Here is a 15,585-nt window from a genome sequence, read left to right as displayed (position 1 = left end):
TAGAAACACTATAAGAAATTAGTATATGCGACTAATAGAATCTCATCAAATGGAAATCAGTGTGAGACTTTGTACTTCTACATTCCAAAGAGCTTAATACAAATTAGTCTATAGTACTCAAGAGTGTTTCATTCTGTAAGGATTAAGGGAAATGTGATGCATTTTTTTCATTAAGTTGCTGGGTAAATAAGCTTCCTGATATAAGAATATGGGAGTTGTTTTCTAAATTTTATCGTAACCAAGGATAAATAACTCACTGTGTGCAGCACCCTTGTACATTGCTCTATTGAACAGTGATAGCTTAGAATTAAACAGTGTTGGGAGGTAAGGAAATTTAGGGTCAGATGTGAAGGGGTTGTGACCTCCTCTAGGACCCATAGGTCAATTCTTCTGAGGCCTTGAACAGGTTTAAGGAATTAGGTAAGCCCCCTTCCCCAATACAACCCTCCTAATGTGTACTGGATTCTCACCCATGCGGCAAGTTGCATGCTGATCCAAGGAAAGAGATCAGGGGCTCAGAATGTGAGCCAGCCTCCATTTGGAATACTGGGAAGGAACACTGGGACAGGACACTGGGAGGTCTCGTGCTCTAAACCAATCACCTCACTTGCTTACTCACTCTTTGAGATCCCACCACCAGAGAAAACAGGGCTTTCTTTAGGGAGGGGCAAAATATTCAGCTTTTATCAACCTTTCACACCTAAGAGTGAATTAATGTACACCTGTGGTTGTTAGGTAAGGGCCACAAAGCACACTTTGCCAATTTCAAAGTTCTGTAGTGGACTAATCCTAACATTGGAAAGCAGGTGTACTACAGACCTAGAAGTAACACAGTAGAAAGTATGTAACTTCAGTGTTTGCCCTCCTCAGGCTCAACTTGGAGAGAATATTGCCATTCATTCATTCTTCCATTCATTCAAAAGTGAAATGGAAGGATGATGGGACATTCTGTTCAATTACCATGTCTCAAACCAAAATGGACATTTTGGAGCCTTCCCTCCTCCCCAACCCCATCCTTGAGCTCCTTTCTCTGTACTAGCAGCGCTGTGCTCTCTTATCCTGCCGTGGAGATCTGCTCCAATACACCATTTTTGCGAAGTGTTAAGCGGACAACAAACCAATGGAAAACCACTGCCATAGTTTTTGCAGTTAAATAGTGAATACTCTCTTTATTCAGAAGAATATATTTTTAATAGAATTTCATGCACCAGTAAATCAGTACAGTGAGGAGTTACGAGGGCAGGGAATCTCTCTTCAGGAAACATCTCACCCTGGTAGGGCTCTCAACTCCTAAAATCCCCTTGACCTATCTCAGGCGATTAGTGGCCAAGGAACAGTAGATGGGGTGGACTCCCAGGGAAACCAGTCAGATTTGCAGGTCTCTGAGGATAAAAAAGAGGAGAGGAAAGCTCTTGCCAAGGAGGAGATTATTATACTGGGACTGGCAGTTCCACTGAGGTTCCCTGAGAGATTGATGAGGGAGAGTTGGTATTGGTGCTCAGGTCTCCTTCTTGGTTACACTCTTCCAAGGCTATGGTCTGGTCTCTTCCATCTGTCTCTGAGCCTCTGTGTAGAGAAAAAGACATCACTAAGGGAGGATCGATCCAGAGCCATCAACCTGAAAACAGGTTGCATTGTGGGACTCAGATTCTAGAGGAGCGTATTGACCATTGTTTTAACAGAAGCCCCTGGGTTCACAGAAGGAGGCTGACATAAGGCAATTACCTGGTTCGGAGTCGAGGCCACTTCTTCCACTCTATGGCTAGCACCACCCCCAAAGCTACAACCACCACCACGATCAGGGTACTTCGGACAATGTTCCCCAGAGTGCACTCCTGAGCAGCAGGCCCTGTGGTGATAAAAGAGCAGAAACCAAGGCCATAGAGATCAGTGCATGTATGTTCCCCTGGATCTCTTGTTGCCCCCTCATCTGCCCTCCTCCGGGGTTCACTCAGGAACCATATGTTGAGACTGCAGATGGGGTGGTCAGAGGCAGTGCTTATGCTGAGGCAGAAGCAGCCCTCCTTTTGGGGGGTGGAAGAGGCCTTGAGAGTATCCTTCTCACTATCTTTGAGTGAATCTGAGGTTCCACCTCCTTACCAACCCTAGGAGAAAGAAAAATGACCACACTTGAGGTCTCTGACTCCAAACCCCTCCCCCTCCATGTTTGGCCTGTCTTCATGGAGACTATCTCTGGGATCCCACGTATGTCATGCCAGAACCATGGAGGGATTATCATCTCACCTGCTGCCCCCACCAGCTCCAGGGGATCACTAGGCTCTGACCAGATATCAGGGTAGGCCTGCAGACGGTAGCTGCAGCTATAGTTTCCAATGCCCTTTCCTTCTACGTTGTTGATGACAAAGTCTCCATCCTCTGAAAACTGCTGAGGTGCTTCTTCTCCATCATGTTCCAGGACAAACTCCACACCTGGCAGGGGTCCTCTGCACTGAAGGGTGATATCCTTTCCTAGCTTGAACACAGTGCTGGGCCAGGCTGACAGGGAGGGTTTAGGGGGCTTATCTGCAACCAACCAGGACACAGAGTTAGAAATGGCCTTGAACCCAGCCCTGTACCCCCTTAGGGCTAACTACTAAGAAACTACAAAATCTAGACTCTTACGGAAATCTCCAAGACCTTACCAGTCACCCAGATCTCCAGGGAGTCACTGTGATTAGAAGCTGCAAAGGGAGCAGAATCCAAATAATAAACACAGCTATACATCCCAGAATCTTCACTGCTCACTGCTGGCATCCAGAAGTCAGCCCTGTACCCTCTTGGCCTCTGTTGCCTTAAGGGCTCTTGAGTACCCTTCTTCAATAAGACAAACGTTGAGTCTGGCAGTTCCCCTTGACATTGAAGAGTCATGTTTTCTCCAGGGGCCACCATGGGACCAGGCTGGGCTAATAGGCTGGGTTTGGGGAGCAAACCTAGAAGAAATTGACTCTTGGTCATAGAGAGGTGGCCACTTTCCAGGGCATCACTGGAGTCTCAATAAAGAGGAGAGACTACTGCTTGCCTCTCCTTGAGCTCTTGGAAAACCATTTACCGTTTCCCATGAACCATCTGACAGCTTACTCACTCTTTTCTATACTCCCCTGCCCACTCCAGAGCATCTTCCCCTTACCTGTGACTATGAGTTCCAGGGTGTTGCTAGGCTGTATCTTGATAGGGCTGGTCCAGTCAGGATGGTAGCAGCAGCTGTAACGACCTATGTTAGCACCAGATATATTGGTGATGGGGAATGCCCCATCAATACTGATGGATCCCCAGAGCTGCACTGAAGTGGCTTCTATTTCTTTGTGTAGAATGTACCCCACTCCATGGACTGGCCCTTGGCACCAGAGAGTAACATTCTGCCCCATGGGAACCACAGAACTGGGCTCAGCAAACAACCATGGCTTGGGGAATGTGTCTAGGAAGAGACCAAAGATGGAAAGCGGTTAGTATGCAAACTTATCACTCGCTGAATTAACCCTTTATTTTTCTCCTTCCAGACACAACCGTTCCCCTCCATGGCCAAGCCTAGCCTTCCAAGAGGGATCACCCTCTCTAACCCCTATTCCAGTTGTCTCTGTCCCAGTCCCATGTCTTGTCTGTCCTTACCAGTCACCCAGATCATAAGAGGCTTGCTGAGATATGATCCCCTGTTTGACATAGTGGTCTCATAGTAGACACAGCTATAGTTCCCAGAGTCGTCTGCTCCAACAGTGTAGAGGAGGAAGTCAGCCACGTTCCCTGATGCACTCTGAAACTGTAAGGGAACCTGGGTTCCCTCCTGCAAGAGGGCAAACCTCATGCCCTGGAAAGCCCCTTGGCAGCGCAAGGTCACATTCTTCCCAGGAAGCACCACAGGACCCGGCTGTGCCAGGAGAGTGGGTTTGGGGTAGAATTCTGAAATTAAAGAGATCACAACATGAGAGAATCCTGCCCCCGACATTCTGAGCATTGTTTCTTTAGTGTTATTAGAAGAAACAATATATGCTTATTGTAGAAAATTAGAAAATACAGAAAAAACCCTAGGAAGAAAATACAATTCTACCACTCAAAGATAACCATTCGTTCTACATTTTTATGTATTTATTTCCCATTTATTTTTTTGTACATGGCCATGTCATTGTAGCTATAACTATTTGCATAATTGGGCCTACTATATGCAAAATTGTGTAGTTTAATAGTTTTCACTTTATATTGTAAATATTTTCCCATGACGTTAAACAGCCTTTGAAAACTATCATTTGTAATGGCTGCATAATATGCAGTTGACATTTCAAGGTCTTCGCCCTTTCTCTGAGGGCCATCCAGCCCACCAATCTCTGACAGCCCAGCTAAAGAAAAAGTGGACATTGGGCCTAAAGCTCAAGGCCAAGCCACAAAAAGATTTCAGAAATAGGGCAACATGTGAAACACCCCCATCTGCCTCATTTCTTTCCCCAGAAGTGAATTATTTTCCTCCCTCTTCTCCTCTTTCTCATCTTCCTGTATTAGTGATCATATAAGCAGCTGCCTTACATGGACTGTTTACCATGTGCCAGGCACTGTCCTAAGCACATTCTTGGTGACTTTTAGAAGGAGCACTTCTTCCTCTCCCACTGACAGCCCTCCCGCCCACTGTCCCAGAGTCAGTACCACCTCCACCTGCATTTCCCCACTCCTGACCTGTCACCACGAGCTCCACAGGGTCACTGGGCTCAGACCAGATAGCAAAGTCATAATAGCGGCAGCTGTAATTCCCTCCATCACCAATGCCCACCGAAATGATCAGAAAGTGGGCTGCACTGGCTCCCGGACTCGCCCAAGACCTGTCACTGGACGCTATTTCACTTCCATCTTTGTAAAGAATAAAGCTCATTTGCTGGTGGGGGGTGGAGCAATTGAAAGTCACTCGGGCACCAGGAGTGACCACAGGACTGGCCCATGTCTTGAATAAGGGCTTGGGGTACATTTCTAGAAGGCAAAAAACCAAACACAATACAAAACCAAATTAAGAGAAAAGAAAGATTGCTAATATAGCAAATATTGGTTCCAGAAAGCTACTTTGTTTCCTATAGTGTCTCATTCAGAAGAAGGTGCATTTAAAAGTCAAGGCAAAACCACTTTGCAGATGAACTTTTCACAGGGACCCCTCGCCCCACCCCTCACCTCCTCCAGCCGAATCCTCGCTGTCAGCAGAATGGAAGCTAGCTAAAAGAGTGAATTGTCACTGGAGCTCTGCTGATTCCGAGCCTCAGTTTGCCCATTTGGAAAAGAAGGGGAAATGGTACCTGATCCACCTCCTTTGAATATTTGCTCTATAGCTAAATGAGATAATTGATATGAAAATAATTAGAAAAATTAAATCACCCTCTACAAACCCCAGCTATTAATAACGATTATGGCTATTAATATCGTGCAGCCAGAGGCCCTGGCACTCCCAGCGCCACGCCTGCCTGGCTCTAAGATTGGACACAGGCTCCTAGGACCAGCAGCAAAGTTTGCTGTGAGGAGAGGAGTGTCTGACCCAGAGCTTCGCTTCCCCACTCCTCTCTCACACACCCCTTTCAGCTCTACCTTTTATGACAAGCTCCAGGGGCTCACTGGGCTCAGACCACTTGAAGGGGTGCTTTTCAGTGTGAGTGCGGCAGCTATAATTGCCTTCATCTTTATCCTCCATTCTTTGGATTGTAAAGAAGGCTTCTCTCCCAAGGGCACCAAGTTGCTGGACAGGTTCCTGCACTCCCTCCTTATACAGAGCAAACCCCATGCCTGCCAGCCATCCTTTGCACCGGATTTGCAGTTCCTGGCCCCGAACTGGGGGGGAAGCAGAAATGACAGGTTTGGGGAGGATGTCTGGAAAACAAAACGGGGACACTCGGAGTCACTTTGTCAGCACAATAGAAATCCATCCTGGACTGGCCTTTGCCTCTTCCTGTCAGTCTTCTCATAACTCTGTTCCCCACCCCTCCCCCCATTTCAGTGCCCCTCCTCTCCTACAGGCAGCAGAAGCCCCTTGGGCTCTGGGTCTCTGAGCATTCCCCATCCCTAGGAACAGTGCTGGAGTCCCAGGGGCACTGGGGATCACTCCGTGAGGACCCTCTGCCTTTTCTTACCTGTCCCCACCAGCTCAAGGGCCTCACTGGGCTCTGACACAGCCATCTCCTCCCACGAATGGCAGTGGTAACTCCCGGTGTGGCTCTGGGTCAGGGCTCCAAGGGGGAAGGCAGCCCGGACCTGCTCTGAGGCCGGGCGAGTTGCAATCCACCCGGTCCCGTCCTTCAGCAATACAAATTCCTTAGTTGAGCCAGAAGGGCTTCTGCACCAGAGGGTTAAGTTCTTCCACGGGGCCAGAGGGAAGTTGGTCTCTGCCCACAGCTCAGGCTTTGGGGTTGGCATGATTATTTCTAGAAACAGCAGAGTTAGTGAAGCCATCCTCCCTCCCCTCCCCCTCCCCCTCCCCTTTTCCTTGCCCTTGAACACCCTCCCCAGATCACATTGCCCACCTCCCCTTTCAACCTCAATCCAAACTCTCTCCTTCTCTCCGCAGGTGCTGGGGAAAGGGGAAGCTGATGTCTCAGCTGAGGCTCAGAAAAATGCAGAAGCTTGGGGGAAATTTTGCAGGCAGAGAAGCAGAGTTGGAGGCTGAGTTTTGCCAGCAGCTTTAGCAAGTGCCCCTTCCTGGCTGTCCTTCCCTCCCAACCAGTCACTCCCTGGCCACTGACACTGACACTTTGTAGTTATTTCGGATCTCCAGGGAGGAATGTCCCAGTCTGGAGCAGGAAAAACTCACCAGTCTCTTCTGTCAATACCCCATTGCACAGTCCTGCAAAAGAAATTGCTGCCAGGGCTTTGTCCCCTCCCCCACGGGACTTCACCCCGGCCTTCTGCCCAGGCCCCTTCCCCACCCCCTTGTACTCACCACAGCAGAGAAGAGCTGTGAGTATGAAGAGCATGGTGACCCCTTGAGCTGTTCCCAGCAACCAGGCTTCTCTAGCAAGACCAGAAAAGAGATGAGAGGAGTTGCTGGGATTAAGGGGAGGGCGGAGAGAAGGGGGCGGCAATTTATGTCATTGGCTTACTCACCACCCAATAGGGATTGGATATGGCCAGGATAATGGGATATAATCTTTTCTGACATGGATGACTTTTCTTTTTGAGGCCTCACCACCTACAAACCTCTTGCTCTTTCATGACCCACGTGCCCCCCCGCCCCCTCCCCCATCCCCAGACGATATCAAATGTCAGGTCCCCAAGGCCCCTGATTAGGCTGTTGCTGGAATTGAGATGTCAGATGGGAAAATGCCTTTGTAACTCCAGCTCTCAGAACCCCTGGAGCTCAGTGTGATCGGCAGCTCTGGGTGGTGGGTGTGGGGGTGGAGGGAGAAATCTTGGGTGTTTCTCAGTCATCAAGTTTAAGTTGGGAAGCAGTTTTTATTATGGCAGTATTGGTCCTCCGACCGACCTGCCTCACCTGCCTTTGTTATGGAAGGGTTGCCTAGGCAGCAACAGTGAATTACCAGAGGATTGTCAGTGCTGAGCTAAGCTTGTCAGAGAGTGGGATCTCTCTACCCCCACCCAGATTATGACTAGAAATGTGCAGCATGTTTAGGTTATGGGTCCTGTAGAATTAGATTATACTAAGCCAAAATTCATTTGACATTTTTTACTTAGAAAACACTGACCCTCCTTCCTGGTCAGGAAAACATGCTTTTCAAGCTGCATTCTCTGAAATCTGGTTTCTGAATTCATTCTTTGATGCAGTGGTCCTGGGCTGAGGTGGGGCACTTGAAGCTACATTTTTTCTAACCCCTGGCTTGAAGGTTACCCCGGTGTATGTGGAACTCAGGATAGGTTCTGTGGAGAACTAGGACTTGACCCCCATTGAAACTTTTTGAAAGCTCAAAGGGTAGTGGTTTTGCAGAAAGTTTAGGTGGCTCCCTTCTCATTACCCAGCACTCTGTCCCTCAGATCCCAGGGGGAAACACAGGCACACACAGTCATAGTCATCATCCATTGTATACTGAATACTCCCAGGCACACGAAGTCCTGTGATCATGGTGGGGGAGGGGTACAGCCAGGATCACAAGGTGGGGGAAAGTAAGCAAGGCATTTGGGAACAGAGGCCCCACCAAGCTAGGAGCTGTCATTTCTCTTCTCATTTTCAGGCAGAATAGCCTGAGCACAAGGCCGTAAGGATCAGGGAGAGATGGAGATGACCCAGGGGACACAAAAGGATAAAAGTAAATGGCAGGAGAACCTGTTTGGCTTGACATTTTATGGGTCAGAGGAAGCAGTCTGATTCCCTGGCCAAATCCATTCCCTCATCAGATGCCCACCCAGGCTAAGGCTATATTCTCAGAACACTGCACAGTGGTTGGGGGCCAGAGTGGCAGAGAGACTGGTTTCCATAGCAGCTAGGATGGACTACAAGGCTTGCTAGCCCTTGAGAGCTAGGGGTAAGGGTGAAAAGTTGGGATGGGAGTTGGATAACATCCTGGGAGACAGGATAGCATGGCTTCTTACAAAAAACGTTCAATTGAAGTTAATGTGGAAGACATCAATCATCTCTGAGAGGCAGGGTGGCTTGGGAGGGAGATTTGGGCACCCTCCTGGGGGAATCAGTGAATGAGGTTCTGATTACTTCTCCAGGCTCTGGGAAATATGCATTTCTCCACCCTCTGGCTTGGGTGCTGACCCCTCTGTGAGGTGAAAGAGAAACTGCTGGAATGAGAAAGTCTTATATCTTAAGCCCAGAAGGTAGAGGATACAAAGGGTGCCGCCCTGTGGCTTGTCTCAACTGGAGTATGACCAATTCCTGAATCTCTGGGGAGCCTGAACTCAGCTAGATTGAGGAACAGGGAGTTGGGACAAGACAGTTACCTGATTCTGAGTCTCCGACACTTCCACCTTATCCACAGCTCTAACAACAGCAAGGCAACAAGCTGCATGATTAGGGACAACCTGATAGCCTCATTCAGAATGTAATTCCAGGTGAGAAAGCCTGTGGCCAGAGAAGACCAAAAGCAGGGACCTTGATGGGGACAGGGACAGTTGAATACATTCATGGGGGGAGGGGGATCTGGTTACTGCAGGTGAAGGGAAGTTGAGACAAAAGTGGCCTTATTTTCATGAAGAATAGGACCCTTGAAAGTATCCTGCTCACTGCCTTTGAGTGACTGTGAGACCACTCCAGAGGAAAGATGCCCAAACCCAAGGGCCCTGACTTACAAGCCCCCAACTACCCTTTCCACATCCTTCTGGGCATTGCTCTGGGATCCCAGGGGTATGATGGCCAAAGCTGCGTAGGGGGCATCCGTATGAAGAGTGTTCCTCTCACCTGCTGGCCCCATCAGTTTCAGAGGCTTACTGCGATATGACCAGATGTTAGGATGTGCCTCTATGCGATAGCTGCAACTGTAGGTCCCCGTGCCTTTCCCTTCAACATTACTGATGATGAAGTCTCCATCCACTGAGAATTTTGGGGATGTTGCTCTTTCTTCCCATTCCAGACAAAATTCAAGTACTGGTTGAGGTACTCGGCACTGAAGGGTGATGGCCTTTCCTAGCTTGAACACGGTGCTGGGCCAGGCTGACAGGGAGGGTTTGGGGGGCTTATCTGCAACCAATCCAGAGACCAGAGTTAGAACAAGTGACTTTGAACTCAGTGCCTCCTCCCTCAACAAATGTTTCTCAGGTCCCTTATTTGGTTTTCTCTTTTTTTTTTCACTTCCACTAGATCACTGGCTTCAAAATTTGATTGTGCATCAGAACTCCTTGGCCCATTCCTTGATTCTCTAAAGACTCCTAAGTTCCTAGCTTCAATCAGAAAGACCCATACCTGTAAGTTTCCCCTGGTCTTAAGGAAAATAACTTTTCTAGGGGTCACGATGGAGCTTGTCAATGCTGATTGACAGGGCTTGAGTATCAGCCCTGGGAGAGAAGGTACCTAAAGTTTTTGGAGAAAATTCTACACCACTCTCCTAGTGTGTTTTTCTTTGGCTCATAAATCCAAGAGGGTACAGGGCCACTAGCTCTTTCTTATAACACTGTAATTATGATAAAAACAAACAATAGTTGTTAGCACTTGCCTACAACCACAAGCTCCACGGTGTTGTGTGATGACATCCTGATGGAGGTCTTCCAGGAGAGGAGATAGTGGCAGCTATAGATGCCAGCACCACTATAGGTCACATTGTTGAGGAAGAATGACTCATCATCACTGATGCTGGTGGTATCCAAGAGTTGAAGTGTTTTGTCTTCTCCTTTCTTATAGAGTGCAAGCTCCACTCCATCCACTGGCCCTCGACACCACAGGCTCACATTCTGACCCATTTGGACCACAGGACTGGGCTGAGCAAGTAGCCAGGTCTTGGGGAAAGTGTCTAGGACAAGACCCAAAATATAAAAGGCTAACTGTCTGACTTACCCCTCCCACTACTTAGGGTTCTTTTTCTCTTCCTCCAGTCAGTCCTCCCTTGGCAAATCCCATCCTAAGCTCACTTATACAAATTCTGCTCCTTCCCCCACCATTAGCCCTGGCTGCATGATTAGGTTCTCCGGCAGGCCCTGAGCAACTTGTACACCCTTAGTCCCTACAGCAGGTCCCATTGCATCCCCCTCTCTTACCGGTTACCCAGATTTTCAGGATATCACTAAGGAGTGAACCCCTGGATGACCCATCATAGTAAAAACAGAGGTAATGTCCAGCATCGTGGATGTTCAAAGCCCGGAAGAAGAAATATGCCTCATTTTTTAATGGCCTCTTGCGGTAAAAGGACTTCTCCAAATCTTCAAGCCTTATTAAAGCAAAGGTCATTCCACAGATTGGCCCTTGGCACCTGAGATTCAGGCTTTCTCCCGGTGCCATGATGGGCCCAGGATAGGCTGTCAGAGTTGGTTTGGGATAGAGTCCTAGAAAGGGAAGAGACCCTGAGTTAGATGTAGGATGATTCTTCCTTATTATATTCTGGTTTAATTTTCCTAGTTTCCTTAGATAGAAAGTGATAGCTGAAGTTTACCCTCTGCTCCCTCTTCCTTCCTTGAATCTCTGCCTCTTCTAGGAGGTAATCGAGGGTAAGTTCACTTATGCCCCTTCCCTCTCACCAGACTCTATCAGCTCCACTGAGCTCTAGCTACGTGTAGGGTGTGTCTCAGTGGAATATCTACATTTGTAATTCCCTGTATCTTTCGGTCCCTGAAATGCCAAATGTAGTTCTTCAAACCCCCCAAGAAACCAAACTCCTGAAAATGACTTTTATTCCATCTTCATAAAGCACGAATGCTACTGCAGTATTAAGGATGGCTTTTGAACACATTAAGCTCACAGAGGACACTTCCCACAGGGGATTGAAAGAAGCCAATAAGGAGGGATTGGCCAGTAAGTCTGCCACCCAAAGAAACCTCTGTTAATGGGGTCACATCCTCATTTCCATGTATTGTTCCTCCAAAGAGATTAAACTACAAAATAGAGGGCAAACCTCACTCCCAAACCACTCCTTCTTACCCATCCCAATCCCAGGTAGGCCCACCCACCCATTCTTGGAAGGATCAGCTCTATCACATGCTCATTAAGCATTTAGGATGTGTCAGGCATCGTGTAGGTCTAGGAATATACAAGTAAAGAAGATAGACACAGTCCCTGTTAGCCAAAAGCTCATGGCCTAGTGGGAGACACCAGCAAACAGGTAACTGCAGAAGTGTGTGTTAGTGGCATCTACACTGGAAAGACATTTGTACAACAAACATCCATAACACGCAGTTCAAACAGACAGGCTTTTGTTCTTTGATCCTCAATAAAAAGCTATACTAATAAAATTAATATCTACCATTTATTGAGAACTTATATGCCAGGCACTGTACATATATTATATTTAGGCAAATCCTCACAACAACCCTGTGAGGTAGGCATTATTATTATACCAATTTTGCAAATGAGAAAACTGAGTCACAGAGAGGCATCATACAGTAGATTGGATAGATACTGTTATTCCATTTTAGAGTGGGGGAAACCGAAGCATGGAGGTGAAGTAACTTGCTCAATATCACACAGGGAGGCAGTGTCAGAGAAACTAGGATAGAAACTAGGATTACTGCTTCTAAGTCCAGGTACTTTCTGTGGCACCACAGCTTTCCCCAAGCCTATTTAACTTGATGAGAGAGCTAAAGCAAGTGTGGCCAATTCTGTCTAGAAGCATCTGGGCCATGGGGTGGGGGAGTTGGGGGTGGGGTGTGTGTCTAGTGTTTGGGCATTGTGGGGGAGGCTTCTACTGTGTTTAAAGCTTGGTACTGCCTTACTGGATCTGTATATACAAGACTAAATTAATTTATAAAGTCATTTCTAAAATATGAACTATCACTTTCTTTGTCATTTTTTGGTTTATTTTTATCACCAGCACTAGCAACTCATTCTATTTTCCACACTTAAAAATAAAAATCAGAAATAGAATAAAAATACTTTAAATTTAAAAAAAAATCAGTTTACAAGGCTGCAGTGGCAGTGCCTGGCACATATTAAGTGCTCAATAAATATTAGCCTAATGAATGAATGAATGCATGATTTTCGACAAGTAGAGAACAACAAAGCTGTGATGAGCTGAAGCTGCTGGACATTTGGCTGGACTCACTCACTAGCCAAGTGATTGGCTCCCAAACATTTGCCTCATAGCATGTGTGATTCTAATTTGCATCTCAGTAAAATGTCAAATGACTGTAGCTCATGGGCCTTGCAGAGAACTGGGCAAGGAAAGTAATGTCAGAAACCCTGGCTCATCCAACCATGATCCCGGGGACAACGATCATCAGACCCCAGCAGCCATAGCCACACCCACCTGCCACAATCAGCTTCAGGGGGTTGCTGGGCTCTGACCACAGGGTAGGGAGCATCTGGATATGAGTGCGGCAGATGTAAACCCCTTCACTCTCAGGTGTCATGTTGGCAATGGAGAATATGGCCACTGTCCCCGTTGGGACTTGGTAATCCACGGGTTCTGCATATCCCTCTTTGAACAGCATGAATACCAAATCCTGCAGCCAGCCATGGCAGAGTATGTTAACATTACATCCAGGAAGAGGGGAGGTCTCAGCCTGGATCCAGAAGATGGGCTTGGGCAGCTGGCCTGGAAGGAGAGAATGAACTGGTATTCAGGTAGAGCAAGGGTAGTGCTGCTCAGGGAGCAGCAGAGCTCTCTACTTAAGTGAGTCTTCCCTGTATGACCCTTATTTGTCACCCCTTCTTTCCCCATCTAGGGTATCCCCTATGTTGAGAGCTTGCCCTCTAGATCTGTTCCAGCGTCTGTGTCCTCACTCTGCATCTATAGAGACTAGGCACTTATTTACTAACTGTGGAATGCATGCATTATACATGCATGCATTTGAGGCAAACGAATGAATTAAACCCTGCTCTGGGAAGGCAAGTTTGAGTCCCACGAGCTGGAGTTTTTTCTTGATTATCTATCTCTGTCTTCTTACCTGGTGCCTCCAACTCTAAAACTTTACTGGGCTCTGACCAGCCTGTCTCCTTCCAGTAGCAGCACCTGTAAAGACCTGTATTGGACTGAGTAAGGGCACCAATGGGGAATGAAACTTGGAAGGTCTTGTGGGAAGGGCGGATCCAGGTCATCTGTGTCTTATCTTTCAGCAACAGGAACTTGCTTGAAATCCGAGAGGGGCTTTTGCACCAAAGTGTGATGTTCTCCCAAGGGGCCTGGGGGTAGTTGGTCTCTATCCACAGCTCTGGTTGAGATTGCATCATTGCTGTCATTCCCAAAGATAACAAAGATGTCAGCAGTCCAACCCTCTCCCTCCCATAACATGCCCCTCCAATGTCCCTTAAAATTAGCCCCCACCCAGATTCCTCCTTTTGTCTTCCCTTGGGGACAGGAGTGCATGCTTTTATGGGGGGTGGGATAGGGACCCCAAGATATTTGTTTAAGGAATTCAAGTGAGTTGGGGAATGAAGTGCAAGTCTTGCTTCCTTTCCATCTGAGACAAAGTTCTTTACTATTTTGTGGGAAACCAAGTCATGAAGTAAGAGGTCCTGATTCCCAGCCAGCTCAATCTGGAAATTGCCTTTGGGATCTCAAGGCAGTTATGTCCAGGGCCATGGAAGCAGGTCAAGGTCTTGTGGCCTTCAGGAAGGAAGGTCCTTGAGGTAGAAGGACTCACTTACCTATTGGTGTCATACCCAGACTCAACCCTGAAAAGAGAGATGATGGTAAAGGAGAGCCCCTCATTGTTCCCACCCCCCCTCAAACCTCAATATTCTCCATTCCCTCCCCATAGGGGTAACTATGACAGGTTCACTTGCCCTGCCACCACTTCCTTGTACTCACGAATGCAAAAGAGTAAGAGAGTGAACGTCCGCAGCATGGTGGCCCCTTCCCCTGGCCTGTCCAGGGTCATGGAGCCTCTGGAGTCTTGAAGGGCTTTGCCCCTCACCAGGTGGTGAGATCTAAAAGCAGAAGTGTTTTTACTCAGGGGACTGATCCTGCTTCGGAAAGTTTAGTCTGGATCAGTAAGTTGCACCTGACATCCCTCCCTTCCTTCCACTCCCTCACTGGCATGCAGGGTTACTGGCTACTTCTTCTCTTTGTCCCTTTCCCTCACTTCCCCCTTCTCCCACCCAAGGTCTTGGCTGGTATCTACCATGTCAGATTTATTGAGATGTCTGTTTGTCCATGGGATCTCAGAGGCCCAGAGGCCTAATCCAGGCCAGCAGAAGCCACATGGTATGAGGGAGATGGGAGGTGTAGAGAGTCACCTTTTCAGGTCCTTTACTCATACATATATATTTTTGTCTGAGTACTTCAACAACCTAGCAAAGGAAGCGTTTCTACCATCACCATTTTGCTGGCTAGGAAACTGAGGCTTAGACAGGATATAATTTGCCCAAAGTCAAAAGATATTAAATATCAGAGCCAAAATTCAGATCCATGTTTAACTCTAATGCTTATGCTCTAAAACCAGTATTTAAACTTTCAGAGGCAGCCGTTGCCCCCTTTCTCACCCTACCTCACCCGTACCATCTCGTCCCATCCAGGCCTCCCCTTATGCAGAATGTCAGAATGCTTCAAATCTAATATTACTTTCATTCTTATTTCTTACCCCCCAAAATCTCAAAGCCTCCATCTTGAGTAGGTGTTGGGGAATCAAATTACTTGAGCTAATTGATATAAGATGCAAATGATTTATTGGCTGCCCATAATTTATAAGCATTCTTGTTCATTGCCCCTAAGGAAAAAAAAAAGAATTGTTTGAATTTCAGGGAATATGGCAAAGATATTTGAGTTCAGCGAGGCCTTCTCATTTTCTTGAAAATCACTACTGACCACAGGCCCTACACGTCCATAAGTAGACCCCTTACACTTGTCTGCCTCTCCTACCCCACCCCCTGGACCCAGAGTATCCTTTTGCCAAAGAAAGGCATATGCCCATCACACAAACTCAGGCTAACTCTGTTCTACCAACTCTCTGCTCAGAGCCTGAGGTTCTGGCCTACCCCAGCTGTTTAATTCTCTTTCAACACAGTGGGATAAAGGCAGCACCCAGAAGAGAAAGCGGTGATTTTGCTTCCCCAAACTGATCCTGATATTGAGGTCCCTAATTTGCTCC

At 47.4% G+C, this 15,585-nt stretch overlaps 1 protein-coding gene across 1 annotated transcript; it reads right to left on the bottom strand.

The window, feature by feature from the left end:
• Window positions 1-1,430: 1,430 nt before the first annotated feature.
• On the bottom strand, window positions 1,431-14,470 carry IGSF1 (immunoglobulin superfamily member 1; the record flags this gene model as incomplete). The annotated part of the gene is made up of 18 exons (XM_081222402.1): window positions 14,303-14,470; window positions 13,444-13,769; window positions 12,804-13,091; window positions 10,603-10,887; window positions 10,065-10,358; window positions 9,314-9,592; window positions 8,857-8,977; window positions 6,896-6,966; window positions 6,767-6,799; window positions 6,090-6,380; window positions 5,551-5,829; window positions 4,660-4,947; window positions 3,607-3,894; window positions 3,128-3,415; window positions 2,643-2,930; window positions 2,245-2,523; window positions 1,726-1,849; window positions 1,431-1,566 (listed from the first exon to the last, which is right to left on the bottom strand). Exons 1-18 carry the CDS (start codon window positions 14,374-14,376, stop codon window positions 1,431-1,433), a joined length of 4,032 nt encoding a protein of 1,343 aa, XP_081078528.1. The 5' UTR covers window positions 14,377-14,470.
• Between the last annotated feature and the right edge of the window lie 1,115 nt (window positions 14,471-15,585).

Source organism: Mesoplodon bidens (assembly GCF_964165515.1).
Source record: "Mesoplodon bidens genome assembly, chromosome: X".
Classification (NCBI taxonomy): Eukaryota; Metazoa; Chordata; class Mammalia; order Artiodactyla; family Ziphiidae; genus Mesoplodon; species Mesoplodon bidens.
The sequence above is the reverse complement of the archived record's forward strand: the minus strand, read 5'-3'. Positions and strand labels throughout refer to the sequence as shown.